We start from the raw sequence: 23,850 nt of genomic DNA on the forward strand, positions 1-23,850 counted from the left end.
TGAACGGTGACTTCACTTGTTCATATCTGCATCAAGTTCATCCATTTGATGGTGTTTATTGTCAGTATTCTAGTGGTGGTTTACAAGTACAGCTTAATAAGTTCATCACTGACTGCTGAAGGAGTGAGAACCCCCAGGTCTGTGAAAAGAAGAGTAATCAGCGATGGCGGTGTGTAGTCAATCATGGGGTGTTCTTCTGCTAGGTCTTCCACTGCCTTCAGTGTGTCTGCTTTATACTGGAGATACAGAGAGCAAAGTGAAACCACTAGTTAGGACATCAAATAACTACAGCATTATCACTATACAGTCAAATTAACATATTTTGGTGCTATTACCTTAAATCGTTCTGGGACATCTTGCTGATTTAGAGGGTAGAGTCGGACGAATTTGAAGCTTTCTGCCACAACGTAGAAAGGCTTGTTGTGAGCCTTGGAGCACACAGCCAGTTGATAGGTGCCAATCTGTCATGTGAATTGCATGCAGAATATAGGGTAAAACGCTATGTGTTGTAAATGGTAACATCCAAGGACATTAACATAAGACTGTCCAGAATGTGTCTGAATGGTGTGTTATCCAATTCATAATATACCTTATTGATAATGCCGCCACTTTCCACCACTCCCTCTGCACCCACTATCACCAGGTCCACCTTTTCCATGATATACCTTTAACAAAAAACATTTTCAGTACTGTAATAAAATACAGATTTCACTGACTGCTTCGTTAATTTAGGCTACCTGTGCAAATCCAAAGGTGGGTATAGATAAAACATAGGGTATTTACAGTACCTTCAGAAAGTATTCATACCCCTTGATTTATTCCAGTGTTACAGCCTGAATTCAAAATAGATTATCTCACCCATCCACACACACACACACACAATACCCCATAATGACAAGGTGAAAATATTTTTCGAAATGTTAGCAAATTTATGAATATGAAATACAGAAATCTCTCATACTGAACAAAAATATAAACACAACAATTTCAAATATTTTACTGAGTTACAATTCCTATAAGGAAATCAGTCAATTTAAATAAATAAATTAGGCCTTGATCTATGAATTTCACGACTGGGGAGCCAGGCTCAGCCAATCAGAATTCATTTTCCGCCCACAAAAGGGCTTTATTACAGACAGAAATACTCCTCAGCACATTTGTTCAATGTACATAAGCAATGTTCCCTCACATTTTTTTCAACACTAAGCAAATTTCAGGTCTGCTGAGCGCAAACTTCAACTTTGTGAAAATTCTGTTAACACTGAGGCTGTACCCGCTTTAAGTTACTTTTAACAGTGGCCAAGTAGGCTACTGTGGCTGGGCCACTCAAGGAATTTCACATTCTTGTTCTGAAGTCATTCCAGCGTTGCTTTGGCCGTATGCTTGGGGTCATTGTCCTGTTAGAATGCAAATATTCGCCTCAGTCTAAGGTCGTTTGTATGCTGAAGCAGATTATCATCAAGGATTTTCCTGTATTTTGCCCCCTTCATTGTTCCCTCTATCCTTACCAGTCTCCCAGTCCATGCCGCTGAAAAGCATCCCCATAGCATGTTGCTGCCACCACCATGCTTCAAGGTAGGGATGGTGTTAGACAGGTGATGAGCTGTGCCTGGTTTTCTCCAGACATAGCGCTTTGCATTCAGGCAAAAAAATTCAATTTTTGTCTCATTAGACCACAGAATCGTTTTCCTTATGATCGGTCTTTCATGTGCCTTTTTGCAAACTCCAGGCGTGCTGTCACGTGCCTTTTTCCTCAGGATTGGCTTCCGTCTGGCCACTCTCCAATAAAGCCCAGATTGGTGAACTGCTGTAGAGACTGTTCTGGCAGGTTCTCCCATCTCAGCCAATGAACTCTGTAGTTCTGTCAGAGTGGTCATTGGGTTCTTGGTTACCTCCCTGACCAAGGTCCTACTTGCCCAGTTTGGGCGGACGGCCAGCTCTGGGTAGTTCCATATTTTTTCCATTTCAGAATTATGGAGACCACTGTGCTCTTGGAAACCTTTAACACTATAGAAATTGTTTTATACCCTTCCCCAGATATATGCCTCATCACAATTCTCTCTCAGAGATCTATGGACAGTTCCTTGGACTTCATGGTATAGTTTCTGCTCTGACATGCACTGTCAACTGTGGGACATTATATAGACAGGTGTTTCTTTCTAAATCATGTCCAAACAATTGAATTGGCCACAGGTGTATTCCAATCAAGTTGGAGTGACATCGCAAGGATGATCAAAGGCAATTGGATGCACCCGAGCTCAATTTGGAGTGTCATAGTAAAGGGGTGTGAATACTTATGTAAATGAGATATTTCTGTATTTAATTAAATAAATTAGCAAACATGTTTTCACTTTGTCATTATCTGGTATTGTGTGTAGATGGGTGAGAAACAATTTCAATGTAATTCAGACTAACAACAAAAATGTGGAATAAGTCAAGAGGTATAAATACTTTCTGAAGGCACTGTATATGGTCTTTCGAAGAAACATGGTGTGATTGAGCTAGGCTATCTGATTTATGTAATCATTTCATGTATCAACTGAAATGATTTAGACATTTACCCCACTGCAGCATCAAGAACCACTGTGACCGGAATGTTTAGTTTCCGTAATTTGTCAGCCATTTTTTGTCTGGAAAGAGACAAGAGTACACATGAATAGTCTTTCAAGTTCTTCTTTAGGGCGTACTTACTTACTTAGTTTGACATATGCATGTGTTTGTGTTGACCACACACCCTGCAGAGTCTGGTTGTGACTCAGTGACATAGACAGTGAAGCGTTTCTTGTCGGCTGCTGCACTCTCCAGTACCTTAAGAACCACCCGGGAGGAGGAGTGTGTCAGTATTTTCTGTGAATGACAATAGGGAACAGTGTTTGTCAGAGGCAGTATCACCATGAGTGTCCCAGTGGAGCGGGTTTTGGAATCTTCATTAAACAAAATTCAATACAAATACTTACAGCTCCATCCTTGATAAAGGTATGGCAGAGTTTTGCTACTTTACTCCTGGAAAGGGAGATTTTCTTAAGAAAGAGCTCTCCTCTCTCTACCATCACTTTCTTGCATTGAGAAAGATCCTGTTTGGGGGATAAAGAAAACTCTTCATATTTCTGAAAATGACATCTTAAATCATGATGTTACGTTGGACAACTCAAGCTACTCACGTATTGAATACATGTAAAATCACTTTAAAGTGGGCTCTGAGTGTATAAGAGTAGCCTTGGCGTTGCAGCAAGGAGGATAGGTGAGGGCCCTCTACTCACAGGGTGCTCCAGCGACGTGAGGCTGATGAAGCGGAGGAACAGTTCACCACCAGACGAGACAGCCACAGAGGAGTCAGCCTCCTCCAGACGCCCAATGGTCTGGGTCAGGTTCTCTCTCAGGCCCAGGATGGTCTCACCTGCTCAGGGACATAAAGCATCAGCCAATCAATACCACAACTTGTCTGTTTGCTAATAACTTACTAATTAAAAAACTCTTCAGCAGTGATGAGGAAAATATCTTGAATTCAGTAACCATCAGACAAAAGATGTGCCTTCTGATTCACTAGATATCAGTATAACAAGTGGAGGATAGAAAAGTTCTTTAAAAGACATCTGACTTTGGTCTCTTTTGAGGAACTCCAGGAGAGTGCGGATAGCTGCCACAGCAGAGGGCACCTCAGGGTCCTGTCTCACTTGTGTCCTGAAGTACTCCACCAGCTCTGAAAGGAAATGGCCATGGGCAAGTCAAAGTCAAATGGAAACACATTATACTTGATTACACTCTCACTCAAAATCTTATCCTTTATTTAGAGTTGTATGGATAGTGTTGTGCACGTATGGAAACAACCCCCATGAAAGCAACTGTAGGGCAGGCAAGACAATGCAGGAATCTATGGCCATATGGGTCTAGTATGTCTACTCATCAAGTTCATCAATAAGACTTCAACTCACCATCTTTGTCCATTCTGTCAAACAAGTCGACACAACAAAAGCAGGAAGCAGGCCTGATGACACCTTTGAACAGATTAAACTTTCTAGGCAGCTAACCTAATAAATGCCAGGCGGATTATTGTTGACAACTAATGTAGCTACACTAGCTAACTACCATGTAACGTTATCTTTCTCGAGCTGATGAAACAGACACGTTTTTCCTCCTCTGACGCGGATAACGCTATTTCAAGAGTTGCTTCTTATGTTTTGTACTGAGAACAGACAGTCCTTGATTTGTATAAAATAAGTTTATTAGCTAATTCTGTCACTCTTATATCTACAGATTTTTTGGTAAACGTTCGTTAATTTTGGGGATGGCTTCTTCTTCTGTGGATTTTATATGACGGTTGGCATTTTGGGATAGCGTATCCGGTGTCGCAGTTTGATGACGTATAACTCAGTGATCATTGGTCAAATTCGTTTCATATGGCCCGGTGCCTCGGGGGAGTGCAGTGTTGTTATTTTAGACCAAGAGCAATCCACTCATCAGGTGCACCGGGCCATGCAAAACGAACATCACCATTGTTTTTTTTGTTGTTGCGCGAAATAGGCGGGGCTTTAATTTTGGCACGCTTGAGTATCATTTAGCTAGCTAGCTGTCTATATTATGGGGATGGCTTCTGGTAAATGGAGAGATTAACTTTAATAAAGCGTCATTTCAAACAATAATTCAGATTTTTTTAACATTGGGAGTGTACCATTTATCTAGTGAAAACAATTGCTTACAAGCTTGCACTGAATGAGTTTTTATGAAGGCTTTGAAAAGCTAGCTGGCTAGCTAACATTGTCTACTTTGTGTTACTAATTTAGCTAGCTAACGTTAGCTAGCAATCAGTAAGGTTGAACTGCTACAGTTTATCACAGATAAAATGAGTGCATGATGAATAGGCATAAGTTAATTATTGTCACATACGTGTTTAGCAGATGTTATAGCGGGTGTAGCGAAATGCTTGTGCTTCTAGCTCCGACAGTGCAGTAATATCTAACAATTTCACAACATATACCCAATACACACAAAACTAGTAAGGAATGGAATTTAAGAATATATACATATGGACAAGCAATGACAGAGCGGCATTGGACTAAGATAAGGTAGAATATTATAGAATGCAGTATATACACAATAGCCACCTGTTATAGCTGTTAAGCTAACTTCTGTGTTTTTCTGCAGAGGATGAAGTCAGTCCTCTGGTCATTGTTGTGGATGTCAATCCCATATGGTGGGGCCAGCAAGCTAATAGAGAACCCCAGGTATTTAACTAGTATTATTCTCTGTGCAAATATCTACAGCGCTAGACTCCACTTCAAAGGGGAAGTTACACTGAAATTTGCTTGATTGTCTTTCTCCTTCCCATTGTTCACCCTGTCCAAATGTCGATGCTGTCATGGTGATGAGTTACAGTGTTGTCAACTATATTTAGCGAGTTTTCAGACCCCTCTAGCGACACATTTTCAAAAAAGCGACTGGACTAGCGACAAAACTAGCGACTTTTTCTGGTGTTATTGGAGACTGACGTGAAAGCATGTATCGTTCTTACTCTTCTCAACAAACAGCGGATGCTGCCGTGGGCCCCACTCCCGTCCCAAAGCACTCCCCACCCCCTCCCCAGTGATAGTATGTTCCAATCTAATTACAAATATCTCCTTCTCGTCATATGCTGCAGTCATTTTCTGTATCCTTGTAAACTCTGGAAGTCTGGAGATGGTCATGACAATGCATTAACAAATGGGGATGGCAAGTATGAGCTCGTCAGTTGCCAATGACCTAATTGTAGAAGAGATCAAGAATCTCATGTCAAGAAGTAAGTGCAGCATAATCTTTCTTAGTATGATTAAATCAGGCAGTAATACACAATTAATTGGTATATACTGCCTGACACTAATGGCTTCAAAATCGTGTAAATGTTCCTTACAAGCCAGAATGTTGAATAAAATTACATTTAAACACACTCTACCGATTGTCTGTGCGGTTTGTACTTCAGCTGCTCGAAATTTGAGAAAAAATATCCACAGGAAAGTATTGTTTACCCGACTTTTTAGAGAGCCAGTAGGTATATGGTCCGGCACCGAGGTGGAGTTAATTTTATATTGGATATTCAGTTCTCTCGTAAATAACTATTGAACCAAGCATGCCATGACAATGAAAATTGTATATTCTGAATAACGGAAGAATGGAGAACAATCAACATGGTCTTTTTTTGTCCTCATTCTTTTATTTGTTGATTGAAATCGGAATAAATAAATAAAAACACACACAAAAAAGTGCTGATTGTTCTCCAACCTCCCCCGGTTCAGAATATACTAGGGCTGGGCGATATGGCCGAAATATCATATCACAGTATTTATTTAAAAAAAGATGGTATTCGATGATATATATAAAATAATAAAATTTTAAAAAAGTGCTTTATGAGTAATGTGTGACCCTAGGGTGGCAACACATACATTCTAAGTGATTTCAATGGGTTTTTCTCCATTCTGATTGTTTTATACTGTTCTGTTCAATTCAACCCAAAACTATTTTCAGCATTTTCATAAGTTTCTGCATTTCCTCCACTCATTTGAAATCATTTCCACACTGCCATGTAGGGCTGCACGATATGGGCAAACTATCTAGGCATTCTTTTTAATCAAATGCTGCAATTGCGATATGACTTGTGAACTGTTGGAATCATGGAAATATAATGATTATTCTAATTCTATAGTTAGAATATAATAGTTGGCACTTTGAACACAGTGTTTGACATGACAATGAATGAAAATGCCAGGGAGGAGTTATTGTGACAGGGTAGGAACCAAAGTGTTGATAAGTGTTTCCTAGGGGACCCTATAATCTTTGGCTACATTTAAATGTTTTGTCTTAGCTACTTCATGTAGCCAACATATTCATGCTTCGCTTATTCCTCTTTGATTTAGAAGATACTGTTGCACATACAACATGCTGATTTAGGTCTACACACTGGTATTATCAGGCTGTATAGCTAGTTATGTTTGCTCTGACTCAGTACATTTATTAGCTAGCTAATAGCTTACCTACACACTGAAGAAGGCTGCAAAGCCGAAACATCTGTGTATCCCTGATGCAGTGAAAATAAAATAAAAATAGAAAAATGAAGTAAGCTTTATGCGATATCTTTGAGTGCGGACCCATTACAGCTTTTGTCTGAATTTGCGGGTTTTACGCACCAGCCAAGCTTCTGGGAGAGCGCGATAGTCCCCTTTTGATTAGCATTAGCGGCTAACACGATTTAGGCCCAAATTGCTAAGAAAAGACAAACTAGCTGTTTGCAAATGTAAGAAACACAAACTAATAGTGTGATTTATAGAACACTAGTGGATTTATATTAAGAAGCAAAGTGAAAACAGCATCGTTGTCATCAACATTGTTGTTTGTGCTGCATTGACCATGCAGACTAAACACAAGCGTCTAGTGGTCAAGCAACAACAAATGCACTCCTTGAGTGACAGGGGGTGGGGCTAGGTCTGTGTGGAAAGCAGCATGGAGAGAGAGCAGAGAGATGACTGAAGTAGCAGAGTAAGCTATAAAAATGGACGTTACACATGGCGTTTTACATTTAACAAACCAAACATTCAAATACCGTTATAGAAAGCGAAGTAAAAACCCAAACCAGTATCGTAAAATACGGTATACCGCCCAGCCCTAGAATATACCATTTTCATTGTCATGGCATGCTTGGTTCAATAGCTATTGACGAGAGAAAACTGAATATCCAATATAAAACTAACTTTACCTCATTGCCTTACCGAACTATAAACCTACAGGCTCTCTAAAAGGTCAGGTAAATAATACTTTCCTGTGGATATTTTGTATCAAATTTCGAGCAGCTGAAGGACAAACCGCACAGACAACCGGTAGAGTAAGTTTAATAAAATTACATTTAACATTAACATTCTGACAAAAGGAACATTTACACGATTTTAAAGGCATTAGTGTCAGGACGCATATACAGTGGGGAGAACAAGTATTTGATACACTGCCAATTTTGCAGGTTTTCCTACTTACAAAGCATGTAGAGGTCTGTAATTTTTATCATAGGTACACTTCAACTGTGAGAGAAAATCCAGAAAATCACATTGTATGATTTTTAAGTAATTAATTTGCATTTTATTGCAAGACATAAGTATGTTTCTTTTACTTTAAATATTCAGATATCCACCGAGTCACAAAGGAGCTGGAAGGTATTCAGAGCATTTCAATTACTAGGCTAATAAAGTCTTTATAAATTCCATCAGATTTAATCTGACAATTCTGTAATGGTCATTATACCTGTCATGGTTTTCAGTCATATGTTTCTGTGCTTTTTTCAGCCGGACAAGAAATTAAGTCAAAGATATTGGTAAGACCTCACTGGAGTCAGTTTAAAAAGTGTAGCCTACTCTGTAGCTCAATTGGTAGAGCATGGCATTTGTAACGCCAGGGTTGTGGGTTCGGTTCCCACGGGGGGCCAGTATGAAAAGATTTATGCACTCACTAACTGTAAGTTGCTCTGGAGTGTCTGCTAAATGACTAAAATGTAAATGTGTTAATGTTTGTTTTGTGTCTTAGCGGATTAGGTCATAAAAGCAACAGAAGACTGTGCCTTGCAAAACATGAACTTCATGAATGTGATCTTCGCTGCCCAGAAGCAGGTAAAATTCTTTCTCAGCTTTGGCTTCCTTTTAGCATGTTTTCTATTCTTCCGCTGGCATATGTTTAATAAAGAAACTGTGCTTCTATTTTGTCTTGTTACAGAACATCCTAATATATGCCTGTGTGTTGGACTCTGACTCGGGTCTCCAACAGGTAAGTTTTGATTGCTTTATGTCACATAGATGAGCACAAACAGTTTTAGAAGGTTCACCATTTGCTACTGTATTTGTCTCAACATGCCTGTGACATAACTGGAGGATTGTACTTGAAAATACCACAGAAGATTGCCTTGGCACAATATCTTCTGGTGAGGATTATAAAAAAATAAAGAAGATAAAGATTGATTCACTTTTATCTTTTATATTTTTTTTGTGTGATGTTGGTTACATTCAGTCTTTTCCGTGTAGTGGGTATTCTTGCCAGACTCTGACTAACGCTCCCAACTGGTGCTGCCACCTCCTGTCCATGTGGATTACCAAGCAGTATGTTTTTGCCACAGAAACCTAATTGAGATTGGTTATGTCTGCTCAGTGTGTTTGTCAAGTGAGTTATATTTTGTTTTCTCATTGTATAAATGTGGTGAAAATGTGCAGTTTTATTCATTTTAAGTCATAATGACCCTTTTCTCTTAACGTATTCTGCAACTTCAGTCCCATCTGCACAACTTGCGAGTGAGTACTAAATACCTTTACTCTTGTTGTAATATAGACATTGGGGGAAGTAGGAACAAGTGGGTCTTGCGCAAATTTGTTTAGTCATCTTTAAATTCCTTTAACTTGTAGGACTGCCTTCAAAGTTCCATTACCCCAGATGGTCAAGTCAAAGAAGAAGAAACTCAAGCCATCAACGTGACATGCAAATTAATACTGTACATGGACATTTGTAAAAGTAAAGTTTTATTTAAAGATTACCAAGCATTTATTTTGATCAGGTATTACTGTATTATCACCTTCCTTGTTAAACTGCAGGTTATGTCAAGGGGAAATGTTGGTTTAGGCCAGGAATGGTCACTCAAATCCACAGAGGGTTGGTGTGGGTGCAGGTTTTTGTTTCAGCCAAGCAGCAACACACCTGATTGAACGAATCAAAGTAAAACAATGAACAAAAGCCTACACCACACCAATGCAACCGATTGGCCACCCAGGTTTAGGCAGAGCTAATGCTACATTCATGACATGTCGGAATGAGGAAACTCAAATGTCCGACTTGGAAACGATGATGATACCAGAGTTTCCCACTTGGAAAGTACCACAATCAACCAATAGGAAGCTCAACGCAAAAAAAATTGTTTGAGTTTACGACTTGTCATGAATGCAGCATATGGCTCTGGGTTTATGATCACAAAAGATGTGACATTAAAAAAAACAAATTGTAGACATCTCACCATTTGCAAAAGCATGTTTTTGATACTTTAAAATACAGAATAATTTGTTCATTATAAATAAAGTTGGCCTAATATTCCTTAATATGAATTCCTTTACATTTTTCCATCCACTAATACTAACATTCAGATTATTTTTTATACCCTTGAACAATTTGTGAAGTGAAAACTAATTTCAAAGTTTGATTTAAAAACAGACAACACGTTTTTATGGTGTCGTCGGGGCGTATTCATTACTGAAACCGTATTCATTTACCGTTTTAAGAACCAAACAGAACGAAACCGGGAGGGACCTACCGGAATTTGTCCAATAGAAACTCTTTTGAGTAAACTGCTTCTGTTGCAAAACGTTTTGCAACAGAATCTAAGGGGCCAGGGTTCTTGTCTAGAAGCACGGTTTCAACTACTCATACAGTTTTGTTTCGTTACTGCAGTTTTACTGAAAGAAGAAAGAAATACAATTTCCATATACAGCCACATAGAAGTCAGATTTGAAAATTCATATACATACAGTGGGGAAAAAAAGTATTTAGTCAGCCACCAATTGTGCAAGTTCTCCCACTTAAAAAGATGAGAGAGGCCTGTAATTTTCATCATAGGTACACGTCAACTATGACAGACAAATTGAGAAAAAAAAATCCAGAAAATCCCATTGTAGGATTTTTAATAAATTTATTTGCAAATTATGGTGGAAAATAAGTATTTGGTCACCTACAAACAAGCAAGATTTCTGGCTCTCACAGACCTGTAACTTCTTCTTTAAGAGGCTCCTCTGTCCTCCACTCGTTACCTGTATTAATGGCACCTGTTTGAACTTGTTATCAGTATAAAAGACACCTGTCCACAACCTCAAACAGTCACACTCCAAACTCCACAATGGCCAAGACCAAAGAGCTGTCAAAGGACACCAGAAACAAAATTGTAGACTTGCACCAGGCTGGGAAGACTGAATCTGCAATAGGTAAGCAGCTTGGTTTGAAGAAATCAACTGTGGGAGCAATTATTAGGAAATGGAAGACATACAAGACCACTGATAATCTCCCTCTATCTGGGGCTCCACGCAAGATCTCACCCCGTGGGGTCAAAATGATCACAAGAACGGTGAGCAAAAATCCCAGAACCACACGTGGGGACCTAGTGAATGACCTGCAGAGAGCTGGGACCAAAGTAACAAAGCCTACCATCAGTAACACACTACGCCGCCAGGGACTCAAATCCTGCAGTGCGAGACGTGTCCCCCTGCTTAAGCCAGTACATGTCCAGGCCCGTCTGAAGTGCATTTGGATGATCCAGAAGAGGATTGGGAGAATGTCATATGGTCAGATGAAACCAAAATATAACTTTTTGGTAAAAACTCAACTCGTCATGTTTGGAGGACAAAGAATGCTGAGTTGCATCCAAAGAACACCATACCTACTGTGAAGCATGGGGGTGGAAACATCATGCTTTGGGGATGTTTTTCTGCAAAGGGACCAGGACGACTGATCCGTGTAAAGGAAAGAATGAATGGGGCCATGTATCGTGAGATTTTGAGTGAAAACCTCCTTCCATCAGCAAGGGCATTGAAGATGAAACGTGGCTGGGTCTTTCAGCATGACAATGATCCCAAACACACCGCCCGGGCAACGAAGGAGTGGCTTCGTAAGAAGCATTTCAAGGTCCTGGAGTGGCCTAGCCAGTCTCCAGATCTCAACCCCATAGAAAATCTTTGGAGGGAGTTGAAAGTCTGTGTTGCCCAGCGACAGCCCCAAAACATCACTGCTCTAGAGGAGATCTGCATGGAGGAATGGGCCAAAATACAAGCAACAGTGTGTGAAAACCTTGTGAAGACTTACAGAAAAAGTTTGACCTGTGTCATTGCCAACAAAGGGTATATAACAAAGTATTGAGAAACTTTTGTTATTGACCAAATACTTATTTTCCACCATCATTTGCCAATAAATTCATTAAAAATCCTACAATGGGATTTTCTGGATTTCTTTCCCTCATTTTGTCTGTCATAGTTGACGTGTACCTATGATGAAAATTACAGGCCTCTCTCATCTTTTTAAGTGGGAGAACTTGCACAATTGGTGGCTGACTAAATACTTTTTTTCCCCACTGTACATACATACATAGTGGGGAAAAAAAGTATTTAGTCAGCCACCAATTGTGCAAGTTCTCCCACTTAAAAAGATGAGAGAGGCCTGTAATTTTCATCATAGGTACACGTCAACTATGACAGACAAAATGTGAGAAAAAAAATCCAGAAAATCACATTGTAGGATTTTTAATGAATTTATTTGCAAATTATGGTGGAAAATAAGTATTTGGTCAATAACAAAAGTTTCTCAATACTTTGTTACATACCCTTTGTTGGCAATGACACAGGTCAAACTTTTTCTGTAAGTCTTCACAAGGTTTTCACACACTGTTGCTGGTATTTTGGCCCATTCCTCCATGCAGATCTCCTCTAGAGCAGTGATGTTTTGGGGGTGTCGCTGGGCAACACAGACTTTCAACTCCCTCCAAAGATTTTCTATGGGGTTGAGATCTGGAGACTGGCTAGGCCACTCCAGGACCTTGAATTGCTTCTTACGAAGCCACTCCTTCGTTGCCCGGGCGGTGTGTTTGGGATCATTGTCATGCTGAAAGACCCAGCCACGTTTCATCTTCAATGCCCTTGCTGATGGAAGGAGGTTTTCACTCAAAATCTCACGATACCTGGCCCCATTCATTCTTTCCTTTACACGGATCAGTTGTCCTGGTCCCTTTGCAGAAAAACTGCCCCAAAGCATGATGTTTCCACCCCCATGCTTCACAGTAGGTATGGTGTTCTTTGGATGCAACTCAGCATTCTTTGTCCTCCAAACACGACGAGTTGAGTTGTTACCAAAAAGTTCTATTTTGGTTTCATCTGACATTCTCCCAATCCTCTTCTGGATCATCCAAATGCACTCTAGCAAACTTCAGACGGGCCTGGACATGTACTGGCTTAAGCAGGGGGACACGTCTGGCACTGCAGGATTTGAGTCCCTGGCGGCGTAGTGTGTTACTGATGGTAGGCTTTGTTACTTTGGTCCCAGCTCTCTGCAGGTCATTCACTAGGTCCCCCCGTGTGGTTCTGGGATTTTTGCTCACCGTTCTTGTGATCATTTTGACCCCACGGGGTGAGATCTTGCGTGGAGCCCCAGATCGAGGGAGATTATCAGTGGTCTTGTATGTCTTTCATTTCCTAATAATTGCTCCCACAGTTGATTTCTTCAAACCAACCTGCTTACCTATTGCAGATTCAGTCTTCCCAGCCTGGTGCAGGTCTACAATTTTGTTTCTGGTGTCCTTTGACAGCTCTTTGGTCTTGGCCATAGTGGAGTTTGGAGTGTGACTGTTTGAGGTTGTGGACAGGTGTCTTTTATACTGATAACAAGTTCAAACAGGTGCCATTAATACAGGTAACGAGTGGAGGGCAGAGGAGCCTCTTAAAGAAGAAGTTACAGGTCTGTGAGAGCCAGAAATCTTGCTTGTTTGTAGGTGACCAAATACTTATTTTCCACCATAATTTGCAAATAAATTCATTAAAAATCCTACAATGTGATTCTCTGGATTTTTTTTCTTCTCAATTTGTCTGTCATAGTTGACGTGTACCTATGATTAAAATTACAGGCCTCTCATCTTTTTAAGTGGGAGAACTTGCACAATTGGTGGCTGACTAAATACTTTTTTTCCCCACTGTACATACATACATACAAAAATCTGCCTCAGCTACCAGTTTAATAATTCAATGGATTTTTTGTGCACAAAGGTGATGACTATTTTTCATATTAACATTTTATATTCATCCAATGTCTGCCATGTTTTTGGATGACGTCATCGTTGCTCCCTGTGCGCACTATGTGCTAGCAGTGTTGCCCACTTAGCAAATTTGTCAATAGATTTAGCGAGTTTTCAAACACCTCCAGCAACTTTTATTGTTAAAAGACTATAGCGACAAATGTGGCTACTTTTTAAGGTTGCCCCAGCAACTTCTGGTTGATTTAGTGGCTTCCCTGTCCGTTTGTGTGTGTGCCCGCTCTGCAGTCTGCTCCCTCTCTGCGGCTGCTGCCTGTGTGTGCACCAATGAGATATATATATATATATATATATACACACACACACACACACACACACACACACAGTGCCTTCGGAAAGTATTCAGACCCCTTGACTTTTTCTACATTTTGTTACAACCTTATTCTAAAATAGATTACCTTTTTTTATTTTATCCTCAGCAATCTACACACAATACCCCATAATGACAAAGCAAAAACAGGTTTTTAGAAATGTTTGCAAATTTATTTTAACAAAACAAACAAATACCTTATTTACATAAGTATTCAGACCCTTTGCTATGATACTCGAAATTTAGCTCAGATGCATGTTTCCATTGATCATCCTTGATGTTTCTACAACTTGGAGTCCAACTGTGGTAAATTAAATTGATTGGACATGATTTGGAAAGGCACACATCTGTCTATATACACAGTTGAAGTCGGAAGTTCACATACACCTTAGCCAAATACATTTAAACTCAGTTTAAATTCCCTGTCTTAGGTCAGTTAGGATCACCACTTTATTTTAAAAGAATGTGAAATGTCAGAATAATAGTAGAGAGGATGATTTATTTCAGCTTTTATTTCTTTCATCACATTCCCAGCGGGTCAGAAGTTTACCATACACTCAATTAGTATTTAGTAGCATTGCCTTTAAATTGTTTAACTTGGGTCAAACATGTCGGGTAGCCTTCCACAAGCTTCCCACAATATGTTGGGTGAATTCTGGCCCATTCCTCCTGACAGAGCTGGTGTAACTGAGTCAGGTTTGTAGGCCTCCTTGCTCGCACACGCTTTTTCAGTTCTGCCCACACATTTTCTATAGGATTGAGGTCAGGGCTTTGTGATGGCCACTCCAATACCTTGACTTTGTTGTCCTTAAGCCATTTTGCCACAACTTTGGAAGTATGCTTGGGGTCATTGTCCATTTGGAAGACCCATTTGCGACCAAGCTTTAACTTCCTGACTGATGTCTTGAGATGTTGCTTTTATATATATCCACATAATTTTCCTTCCTCATGATGCCATCTATTTTGTGAAGTGCACCAGTCCCTCCTGCAGCAAAGCACCCCCACAGCATGATGCTGCCACCCCCGTGCTTCACGGTTTGGATGGTGTTCTTCAGCTTGCAAGCGACCCCCTTTTTCCTCCAAACATAACGATGGTCATTATGGCCAAACTGTTCTATTTATTTCATCAGACCAGAGGACATTCCTCCAAAAAGTACAATATTTGTACCCATGTGCAGTTGAAAACCGTAGTCTCGCTTTTTTTTTGGAGCGGTGGCTTCTTCCTTGCTGAGCGGCCTTTCAGGTTATGTCGATATAGGACTCGTTTTACTGTGGATATAGATACTTTTGTACCTGTTTCCTCCAGCATCTTCACAAGGTCCTTTGCTGTTGTTCTGGGATTGATTTGCACATTTCGCACCAAAGTAAGTTCATCTCTAGGAGACAGAACGCATCTCCTTCCTGAGCGGTATGACGGCTGCGTGGTCCCATGGTGTTTATACTTTTCTTCCTTCTTTTTTTAGGGGGTAGATCAGCTTTAATATTGCAGATAGATTGTAACTTCCATCAATGTAATTGTCTGCATCACTTCCAATCCCCTATATGTTTTTTTTTCTTCTCGCAAATAAATAAATTCACACACACACACACACACACACACACACACACACACACACACACACGTATACATATATATACACACAAATATACATTAACATATCCTTTAAAAAAAAGTATTTCCCTTTATTACTTTCCAACCCCACCACCCCTTCCCCAATTGGAGTAAAATAGTGAACAAGAACGCTTAGGCCTCTACTTCCAGCTTATACATACTATATACATTTTATGGACACAGTCAATTTTACAATAATTATATTTTGTTTGTTTTTACTCCTGAACTTCCTCTACCCTCAACCTCTCTGATCATTTTCATGATGTCCATCCGGTTTGCTTCTATATGCCATATCTTTCTAACTGTGCTCTTTCACAAAAGCTCTCAACCTATAACCTATATACTTATTATGGACACAGTATGCTTTACATTAGTTATCTTGTTGTTATTAGTTGTTGTTAGTTGTTATTAGTCCCATCCTTCAACACCACCCATCTATCTCTTAACACCATCCATATTGGATTTCTATTTGCCATATATTTTTCAACTGTACTGTGATGTTTTACAAAAGTTCTGAACCTTTCTATTCTCATTGTTTCTACAGATTGTAAATTGAAAATGAACATTTTTGCTAAAAGTATTATATTATTGATCGATTGACTATGACTTTTCAGATCACCCAGTAGTGCTATCTGCAGGGTTAGCTCCAGGTAAATATTGCAATCCTTTAGCCATTCCTGGACCTGTGTCCAAAATCAAGCTACAAATGGACAGTTCCAAAACAAATGATCTAATGATTCATGATGTTTATACTTGCGTACTATTGTTTGTACAGATTAACGTGGTACCTTCAGGCGTTTGGAAATTGCTGCCAAGGATGAACCAGACTTGTGGAGGTCTACAATTTTTTTTCTGAGGTCTTGGCTGATTTCTTTTGATTTTCCCATGATGTCAAGCAAAGAGGCACTGAGTTTGAAGGTAGGCCTTGAAATACATCCACAGGTACACCTCCAATTGACTCAAATGATGTCAATTAGCCTATCAGAAGCTTCTAAAGCCATGACATCATTTTCTGGAATTTTCCAAGCTGTTTAAAGGCACAGTCAACTTAGTGTATGTAAACTTCTGACCCACTGGAATTGTGATACAGTGAATTATAAGTGAAATAATCTGTCTGTAAACAATTGTTGGAAAAATTACTTGTGTCATGCACAAAGTAGATGTCCTAACCGACTTGCCAAAACTATAGTTTGTTAACAAGACATTTTTGGAGTGGTTGAAAAACGAGTTTTAATGACACCAGCCTAAGTGTATGTAAACACTTAGGCTGGTAGTGCACAACTTCTCCCCCGGATCTGTAGTGAAGCCTCAAGCACTGCAGTGCCTTAGGCCGCCTCCATCATTCTTAAATGGAAGAAGTTTGGAACCACCAAATCTCTTCCTAGAGCTGGCCGCCCGGCCAAACTGAGCAATCGGGGGAGAAGGGCCTTGGTCAGGGAGGTGACCAAGAACCCGATGGTCACTCTGACAGAGCTCCAGAGTTCCTCTGTGGAGATGGGAGAACCTTCCAGAAGGACAACCATCTCTGCAGCACTCCACCAATCAGGCCTTAATAAAAATAAAAAAAGTTTTCTAAACAAGTTATCTACCTTAGTTTATTCTGTGCTGTTTAATTATTTAATAATTTCCTTTTTGTTCTCCTTCAAACATTCTATTTAGTTTTGCTTTGGAGACTTTTATAAATGTAATGAGCATGCGCGTCATCTAGCGACAAATGGAGCAACCAACAGCTACTTTCCTTGAAAAATTGTTGGCAACTCTGAGTGCTAGTGCACATGTGATGTTGGTCCATATAAACCAGATGCAATCAGGATATAGACGGTCCATGAATTGGCGTATGCGAACGTGAGTAGATTGAAAACAATGGGCGGACATCTTGGACGCAGTCTCCAGTTCTTATTATACCTCAGTGACTGAATCAGAGTAATGATTACACCAAAGACAGTACAGTATGAAGATAGCACAGGCGGCCGGTAACACCTTAATTGGGGAGGACGGGCTCATAGTAACGGATGGAACGGAATCAATGGAATGATATCGAACACACCATTCCATTTACTCCATTCCAGCCATTATTATGAGACGTCTTCCCCTTAGCAGCCTCCTGTGGAAGATAGGCGGAAACTGCTTTTCCCAATAGAAATCCCCGATCACACTTGTAGGCGATGTCATGGTGAGGTTGGCTAGTTAAGGTCATACGCAGAAACACATCATCGTGGCAAACTGCAGGACGTCAAACTAAAGGCTCTCCTTCGATATAAAGTTGTTATTGACGAAAATGAAAACGTGTCAGTTTGAGGTTGGAGTAATAACATGTTCAACTACTTAAAGCTGCAGTATGTAGATCTGTCATTCTCATTGAAAGCAAGTCTATGCTTCCCGTTAAGTTTCGTTTTTGTATTTTACTTTCAGTTTTCTACACCAGCTGAAAATAATATATTTTTGGTTATGTAAAAAATGTTTCACAGCGGTTTTGATGGTACAATGATTCTCTACACTACACTTGCTTGTTTTGTCACATAAACTGAAATTAGGCGAACTATTAGAATTTTTGCAACCAGGAAATGGTGGTGAGATTTCTGCATAGTGCACCTTTAAGACAATGGGTGTGTTCCAGCAGTAAGCCTAAGGATGCCAACTGTAGACAAAGGACAGAGAGTGAAGTCGTGGTAGGTGCATCGGCCACAGCCAAAAGTCAGACACTAGTGGTTTTCCAACATTAAGGCTCAGATCAACATGGCAGTGTCAACACAGCTGCTACTGTTTATAAAAGTATTTCTGTATAAATGTCGAAATCAACTTTTCTATACCCCCATATCACACACTCAAAAACTGAAAACATAACTTGTGTGTACAATTAATTGGTTAGAAATTAGGTCTCAAATATACATTTAATTTGTATCCCCTGTAGCTTTAGAATTGCAGAAAAGTTGGTACCTGTTTCAGACATTTCTTTGGCCACGTTCGCGTGGGTCAAACCAAAACACCCTTATGATTGGTTGAAAAATAGTGCTTCCCACAATGCAGGTGATGGCTGCATGGTGCAGAAGCAACTTGAAGGCGATCTCATAAAAACTGCATGACCTGATCACATGATTTCTGCAGTAGCCATTTAGTCGTAAATCAGACAATGTTAATACCCATAATGCAACACACTTTGAAAGACGGTCAACTCATGACAAAAGTGATCCGCTGGAAAGCGGACCAACATGGCTGACCTTTTATCCCATCATAAGAAGATTCATGAACATTCTAGTATTCTAATTCTATGGGGTCATCAGGCAGGCAGCTGATGACACGTCATCACGTCACGTCGGTCAACCAACCAAGGGAAGCTTCCAAAGTAAGTCGTTTTCTTGCTAGCTATCAAAATGTGTTAGTTATAGTTATTATAATCGAAGAATATGGAATAATTTGGGTTTTGGATATGTGTAGTTAAAATGTTTGCATGATATATAAGTAGCCATCTCGAACTAGCTTGTGAACGTTAGCACAACAAACTAGCTACCAGCTGTAAACTCTCCATGTAATTTCTTGATTAGCTAGCTAATGTAATGGTTAACTAATTTGAACAGGTAGTTAGTTAGCTTTCTCTCTCTGAGTCTATATTTAATGGATTAGATGACTAGGTTTTGAATTTGGACTAACTTAAACTTTATAGCTGAAGTAGTGGTAACGTTAGGAGGACAACTGCTGAAGTGCGACACGTTCTTTTATCTTACCAGGAATAGGACTGCTTTGCTGAACATTACTTTATTTTGCCAAGTAAGGAATATGTATTTTTTTACTGTCAGACAAGACGTCTGAATCAGTTAGTTGGTTTTAACAACGCGTGTATTTACATACACTAGCTTTGCTTAAGATTATATTAGGTTGAACAAAAACAGTCCGCGGGAAGCCAGAAGTTAAATACAATTCCATTTAAACTGTGGGCAGGACGGTCGGTCATTATGACGAGGGGAATTTGAGACAAAATATCTAAAGGATCGGCACGGATCGGCACAGTAAATTGAAATGCAATTGTATTTAACTTCTGGATTCCCGCGGTCTGTTTCTGTGCAAAACAATTCAATTGAAAGCAACGCTAGTGTATGTAAGTACACATGCGTTGCTAAAAGTAGCTAAGAATCCGTGGTTGTGCTCGATTAACTGGCATGATGTTAGATATTTTATTAATCGTTTACTGGGAATCTTTATTATGAAAAGGTTGATCTAGCTACTTGATCATCGTTATATTACTCAGGGTTAGGATTTGATCTAACTACAACAATTTTGGATAATTCCACAACCAGAATAACAAATGGACAGTTAAGTGGAGGACCACATTTTTTGGGAGGGAGGGGAGGATTTGACTCCATTGCATCTATGCTATGTAACAAATCCATGTATTTCCACTACTGTGTTTGTATTTACTTTCTTTATATATGTTTGTCTAGGAGTTGTTCAACACAGTTAAACAATTATGTATTTCCTATGTCACCAGGTGGGAGTAAAAGAGTGCTGAAGTATGGCGGCGGAGCAGCAAAGAGGGATCCGAGTCACTCAAGCAGAGCTTCTCTGCAAGGATGCGTGTGGTTATTATGGTAACCCTGCATGGCAGGGCTTTTGCTCCAAGTGCTGGCGAGAACGAACCCGCAAAGAAGAGGCTGTCAGGCAGGAGACTGGGTAAAGGTTTTATTGTCATTCATAAATATTGGCTAAACAAGTCCACCAGAGACCGTTGTCTTTCGATCTGGGAAATATTCAAATGTTTCCTTTTTGTTGTTCCCTGCTGTCAGGCCCCACAATGATGCAGGTTCTCCCCTCACCTTTTCCAAATTTGAAGAGAAGAAGAATATGGAGAAGGGTCGCAAAGTTAACACGATGAGGAGGCTCTTCTGGGGTGGACCGTCCCCTCCTAAACGCCCAGGTGATTCCCTCTGCACTTCCTCTCAGTTCAGTCATTGAAAACGGTTATGTCATTTCCACAACTGTATGAGTATTTTAATGTGCATTACGCTATAATCTGAAGTGATACTAAGCAAAAACATGTTTAGCCAACGCCGTAATAGCTGATCTTATGAGACCTCTTATGCCCTTTTAGAGTCTTCAGAGGGCCAGGCGGCTACATTAAAAGCCTATCAGAGCATTGAGCCAGGGGACTTTACCAGCTTCCTGAAGCTGCTGAGGAACCCATCCTCTCAGCGTCTGCAGTCCCGTTGCACCGCTTTCCTCAACACCATGGAGGCTTACCATGTAATGTGCTTCCTTCCTCTCTGTTATCACCACTCTGTTATCTCTGCAATTACTTTTCTCTTTCAACTTCTGTTTTTACAGCCCTCTCAACTGCCTTTTCTAATTGTCAAGTTTAGATTCCTTACCTGCTTCTTGTGCTGCTTCTTTTCTTTTCTCCTGATATTTGAAGTTTGAATAAAGCCTCTCACTTATTTCATGTTATTGTTATATTTTCTTTCCTGCTGCAGGGCCTGCCAGTGCAGAAGCAATCTGACCTTGTTCAAGACTTTTACCAGAACATCGCTGTGCATTTCAGTAGTGAGTAATGAGGCCATTTTGCTGTTTCTGAGCTGCTGTGTGGGTTCCCATTTTATGTTAATTATTGTGGGCCTATAATGTTTGTTCACTTAACATGAAGACAATAATTTTGTTCGTTCTTGAATATCAGTCTCATTACACAACGTATTGCACTGAACACTTAGCATACTGACTCTCTAGCCTATTCCCCAACTTCACATACTTGTTCACTGTGTCTGCTGTATTGGTAGGTCTGTCAGAGGTTCAGGTCTCTCAGATGATGGAGCACATTGAGAAGCTGATCATGACGCGTCTGCATAAGTGGGTGTTCTGCCATGACAGCTGTGACGATGAAGTGAAAGACTTGGCACTCCAGAGGAGGATACGGTCAGACTGCCATTCATAACCTTGTTTGCACATAGTCTAACATTATTACCAAAACCCTTCCCCTGACCATAGTCTATCTAGCATCACCAAGACCTATCTTAGCAATTTTAATGACTAGTATTGTGATTCAACTTAGTTCACCATTGTTTTTAATTTCAATTAAACTTTGACAGGTCCTTAAACTGGGTCACCCCCCACATGCTGAGGGTGCCTTTCCCTGATGAGAGGGCCGAGGTTGTCAGCGATCCCTTTCTACCTGCTATAACAGGTGACTTATTTTGTTAATGGAAGACAGTGTTCCTTTATTTGGATAAAATATGACACTAGCAACACTGAAATGTAATTATGAAGAAAGCCAAATGACTAAATTAGTTTAACTAAAAAATTTCTAGACCTTTTCAAATTCCACCTGTGTACTAACTGTTACTCACAATTCCCAGCCATAATCGAGATGGATGCCAAGCGAGCGCCACAGGACAAGCTTACATGCATATGTAAGTGCAGTCAGAATGTCTTCCAGGCTCTCTCCACTTCCAATAGTGAGCCAGCAAATGCTGACGACTTCCTGTCTGGCCTGATTTACGTGGTACTAAAGGCCAACCCACCCCGGCTTCACTCCAACATGCAGTATGTGATCCGCTTCGGCCTACCACACAGCCTGATGGCAGGAGAGAGTGGCTACTACTTCACCAATTTGGTGAGCTAATAATATGTACATGCGTACTGTACATTAGTTGATTGTACATAGTCTTGAACGATTTGTGCTGAGATTACGACAGTCCGTTTTTGGTAATTTTATCATTTTGTTCTAATGTAGTGTTGCGCAGTGGCCTTCATTGAGAAGCTGGATGGACCAGCACTCAACCTTAGCCCAGAGGAGTTTGAGGGGTACATGCAGGGTCGCCGTGCTCCCTCCAAGAGGGGCAGTGAGAGGCAAAATATGGCCAGGGAGACGCAAGACCAACTAGAGGACCTGAAGGGCCGACAGGAGAAGGTGGACCAAGGAATGAACGCCCTCAAAGAGCAGTTACAGCATTGGGTACAGTCAGTCCAGGCACAGATAGATGAGGTAACTTCTCAGTCTGCTCTGGCACAAGAAGAAATTAAAGCCCAGTCAGAGTTATTGCAAAGCCATTCTCTCTCTATTCTAACACAGGCAGATGATGTCAAAGACCAGTCAGTGCTGTTGCTAGAGGGTAAAGAGTCCAACAACAACACTTGTCTAACAGAGACTGAGTGTTAGTCATATTAAGACTGGGGTACAGTGGGCAACCTTTTGACCCTGGCTCTTCATGCTTGTGTGAGCTTTGTGGGGTAAATATGGGTGTGTTGCAGGTGATCGGCTAAACTAAAATAAGTATTTCTGTAGGACTATAGGAAGCAGCTTAATTGATAACAACAGAGGAGGTACCAAATAATGGCACACATTTTTGGTTCGGTGGGATCCTCAAAGAAAAACAGACCTCAACATTCCTTGATGCCAACTTTGCACACCAAAAGCACAACCTGATGGCAAATGCCGATCTTGAAACCATTGTTAACACAAGCAATTATTTCTGCTATTTGGTTTCACAGGTCACAAAGTGCTGTCATCTGTTTACATTCTTGACCTTGTTCAATGTTTCTAAGGTTCTCTTATTTGTTTGTACATTACTCACTTTCTTATCTATGAGAAATGTGCTCTTATATGCTGTCAGAGAAAAGCTATGTCTTGCACCCTGAAGTTTGTTAAATATCAGGACAGTAGGACAATATTTTTTGTAATCTAGCACTTACTGGGGTAGTGAGAAGACTTACTGTTGATTGCTGCTATCATATTTCTTAGATTACTAAGTTAAGATAAACCCAAGTGCCTATGCAAAATATAGTAATGAAGATTGTGAATAAAATGTGAAACCTGTTATTGTAGAACCCTGGAAAGTAGAGGTGGCTCAGTCAAAGTAAAATACTTTATTCGAAGGTTTGTGATTATGGATTACCTCTTACTTTCCAATATTAGACTGTTGAAGGTACAGTTAACCTTGCATATACCTGTTCTTGTTTAAAAGCTGATTGTTTTCCCATGTAATCATTCTACTCATTAATAGCACTAACGTGAATTACCTTGTTTACATGTTTTAAATTAAGTTTCCAAAGATCATGAATAAATATTGTTAGTGAATGTACAGCAGAACCTCTAATTAAAAGAAAACATAACAGAAG

The 23,850-nt window shown here is 40.1% G+C and overlaps 2 protein-coding genes and 1 pseudogene across 4 annotated transcripts; 2 read left to right on the plus strand and 1 right to left on the minus strand.

Annotated features, from left to right (window-relative positions):
* Positions 1-40: 40 nt before the first annotated feature.
* On the minus strand, positions 41-4,348 carry LOC311144926 (translation initiation factor eIF2B subunit alpha-like). Its single transcript, XM_084181106.1, has 9 exons — positions 3,933-4,348; positions 3,599-3,700; positions 3,261-3,397; positions 2,958-3,074; positions 2,735-2,847; positions 2,562-2,630; positions 590-665; positions 336-461; positions 41-236 (listed from the first exon to the last, which is right to left on the minus strand). The coding sequence occupies exons 1-9, from the start codon at positions 3,943-3,945 to the stop codon at positions 81-83; spliced, it is 909 nt and encodes a 302-aa protein (XP_084037232.1). The 5' UTR covers positions 3,946-4,348; the 3' UTR covers positions 41-80.
* Positions 4,349-5,712: 1,364 nt separating this feature from the next.
* Positions 5,713-9,471, plus strand: LOC311145074 (general transcription factor IIH subunit 3-like; annotated as a pseudogene). The gene is made up of 9 exons: positions 5,713-5,773; positions 8,139-8,168; positions 8,298-8,326; positions 8,544-8,618; positions 8,722-8,772; positions 8,822-8,926; positions 9,027-9,162; positions 9,254-9,290; positions 9,402-9,471. The product of its transcript is annotated as a general transcription factor IIH subunit 3-like (transcript).
* Positions 9,472-19,026: 9,555 nt separating this feature from the next.
* On the plus strand, positions 19,027-23,849 carry LOC311144193 (rab5 GDP/GTP exchange factor-like). Of its 2 annotated transcripts, none has more exons than XM_084180200.1 (9): positions 19,027-19,093; positions 20,234-20,415; positions 20,529-20,659; positions 20,834-20,985; positions 21,213-21,282; positions 21,513-21,648; positions 21,822-21,916; positions 22,089-22,345; positions 22,466-23,849. In XM_084180200.1, exons 2-9 carry the CDS (start codon positions 20,258-20,260, stop codon positions 22,889-22,891), a joined length of 1,425 nt encoding a protein of 474 aa, XP_084036326.1. In that variant the 5' UTR covers positions 19,027-19,093; positions 20,234-20,257; the 3' UTR covers positions 22,892-23,849. The 2 variants fall into 2 exon arrangements, with proteins under 2 accessions (XP_084036326.1, XP_084036327.1); XM_084180201.1 differs by lacking the exon at positions 19,027-19,093 and adding an exon at positions 19,240-19,515.
* Position 23,850: the final 1 nt, after the last annotated feature.

This window comes from Coregonus lavaretus, assembly GCF_964263955.1.
Source record: "Coregonus lavaretus genome assembly, chromosome: 17".
Classification (NCBI taxonomy): Eukaryota; Metazoa; Chordata; class Actinopteri; order Salmoniformes; family Salmonidae; genus Coregonus; species Coregonus lavaretus.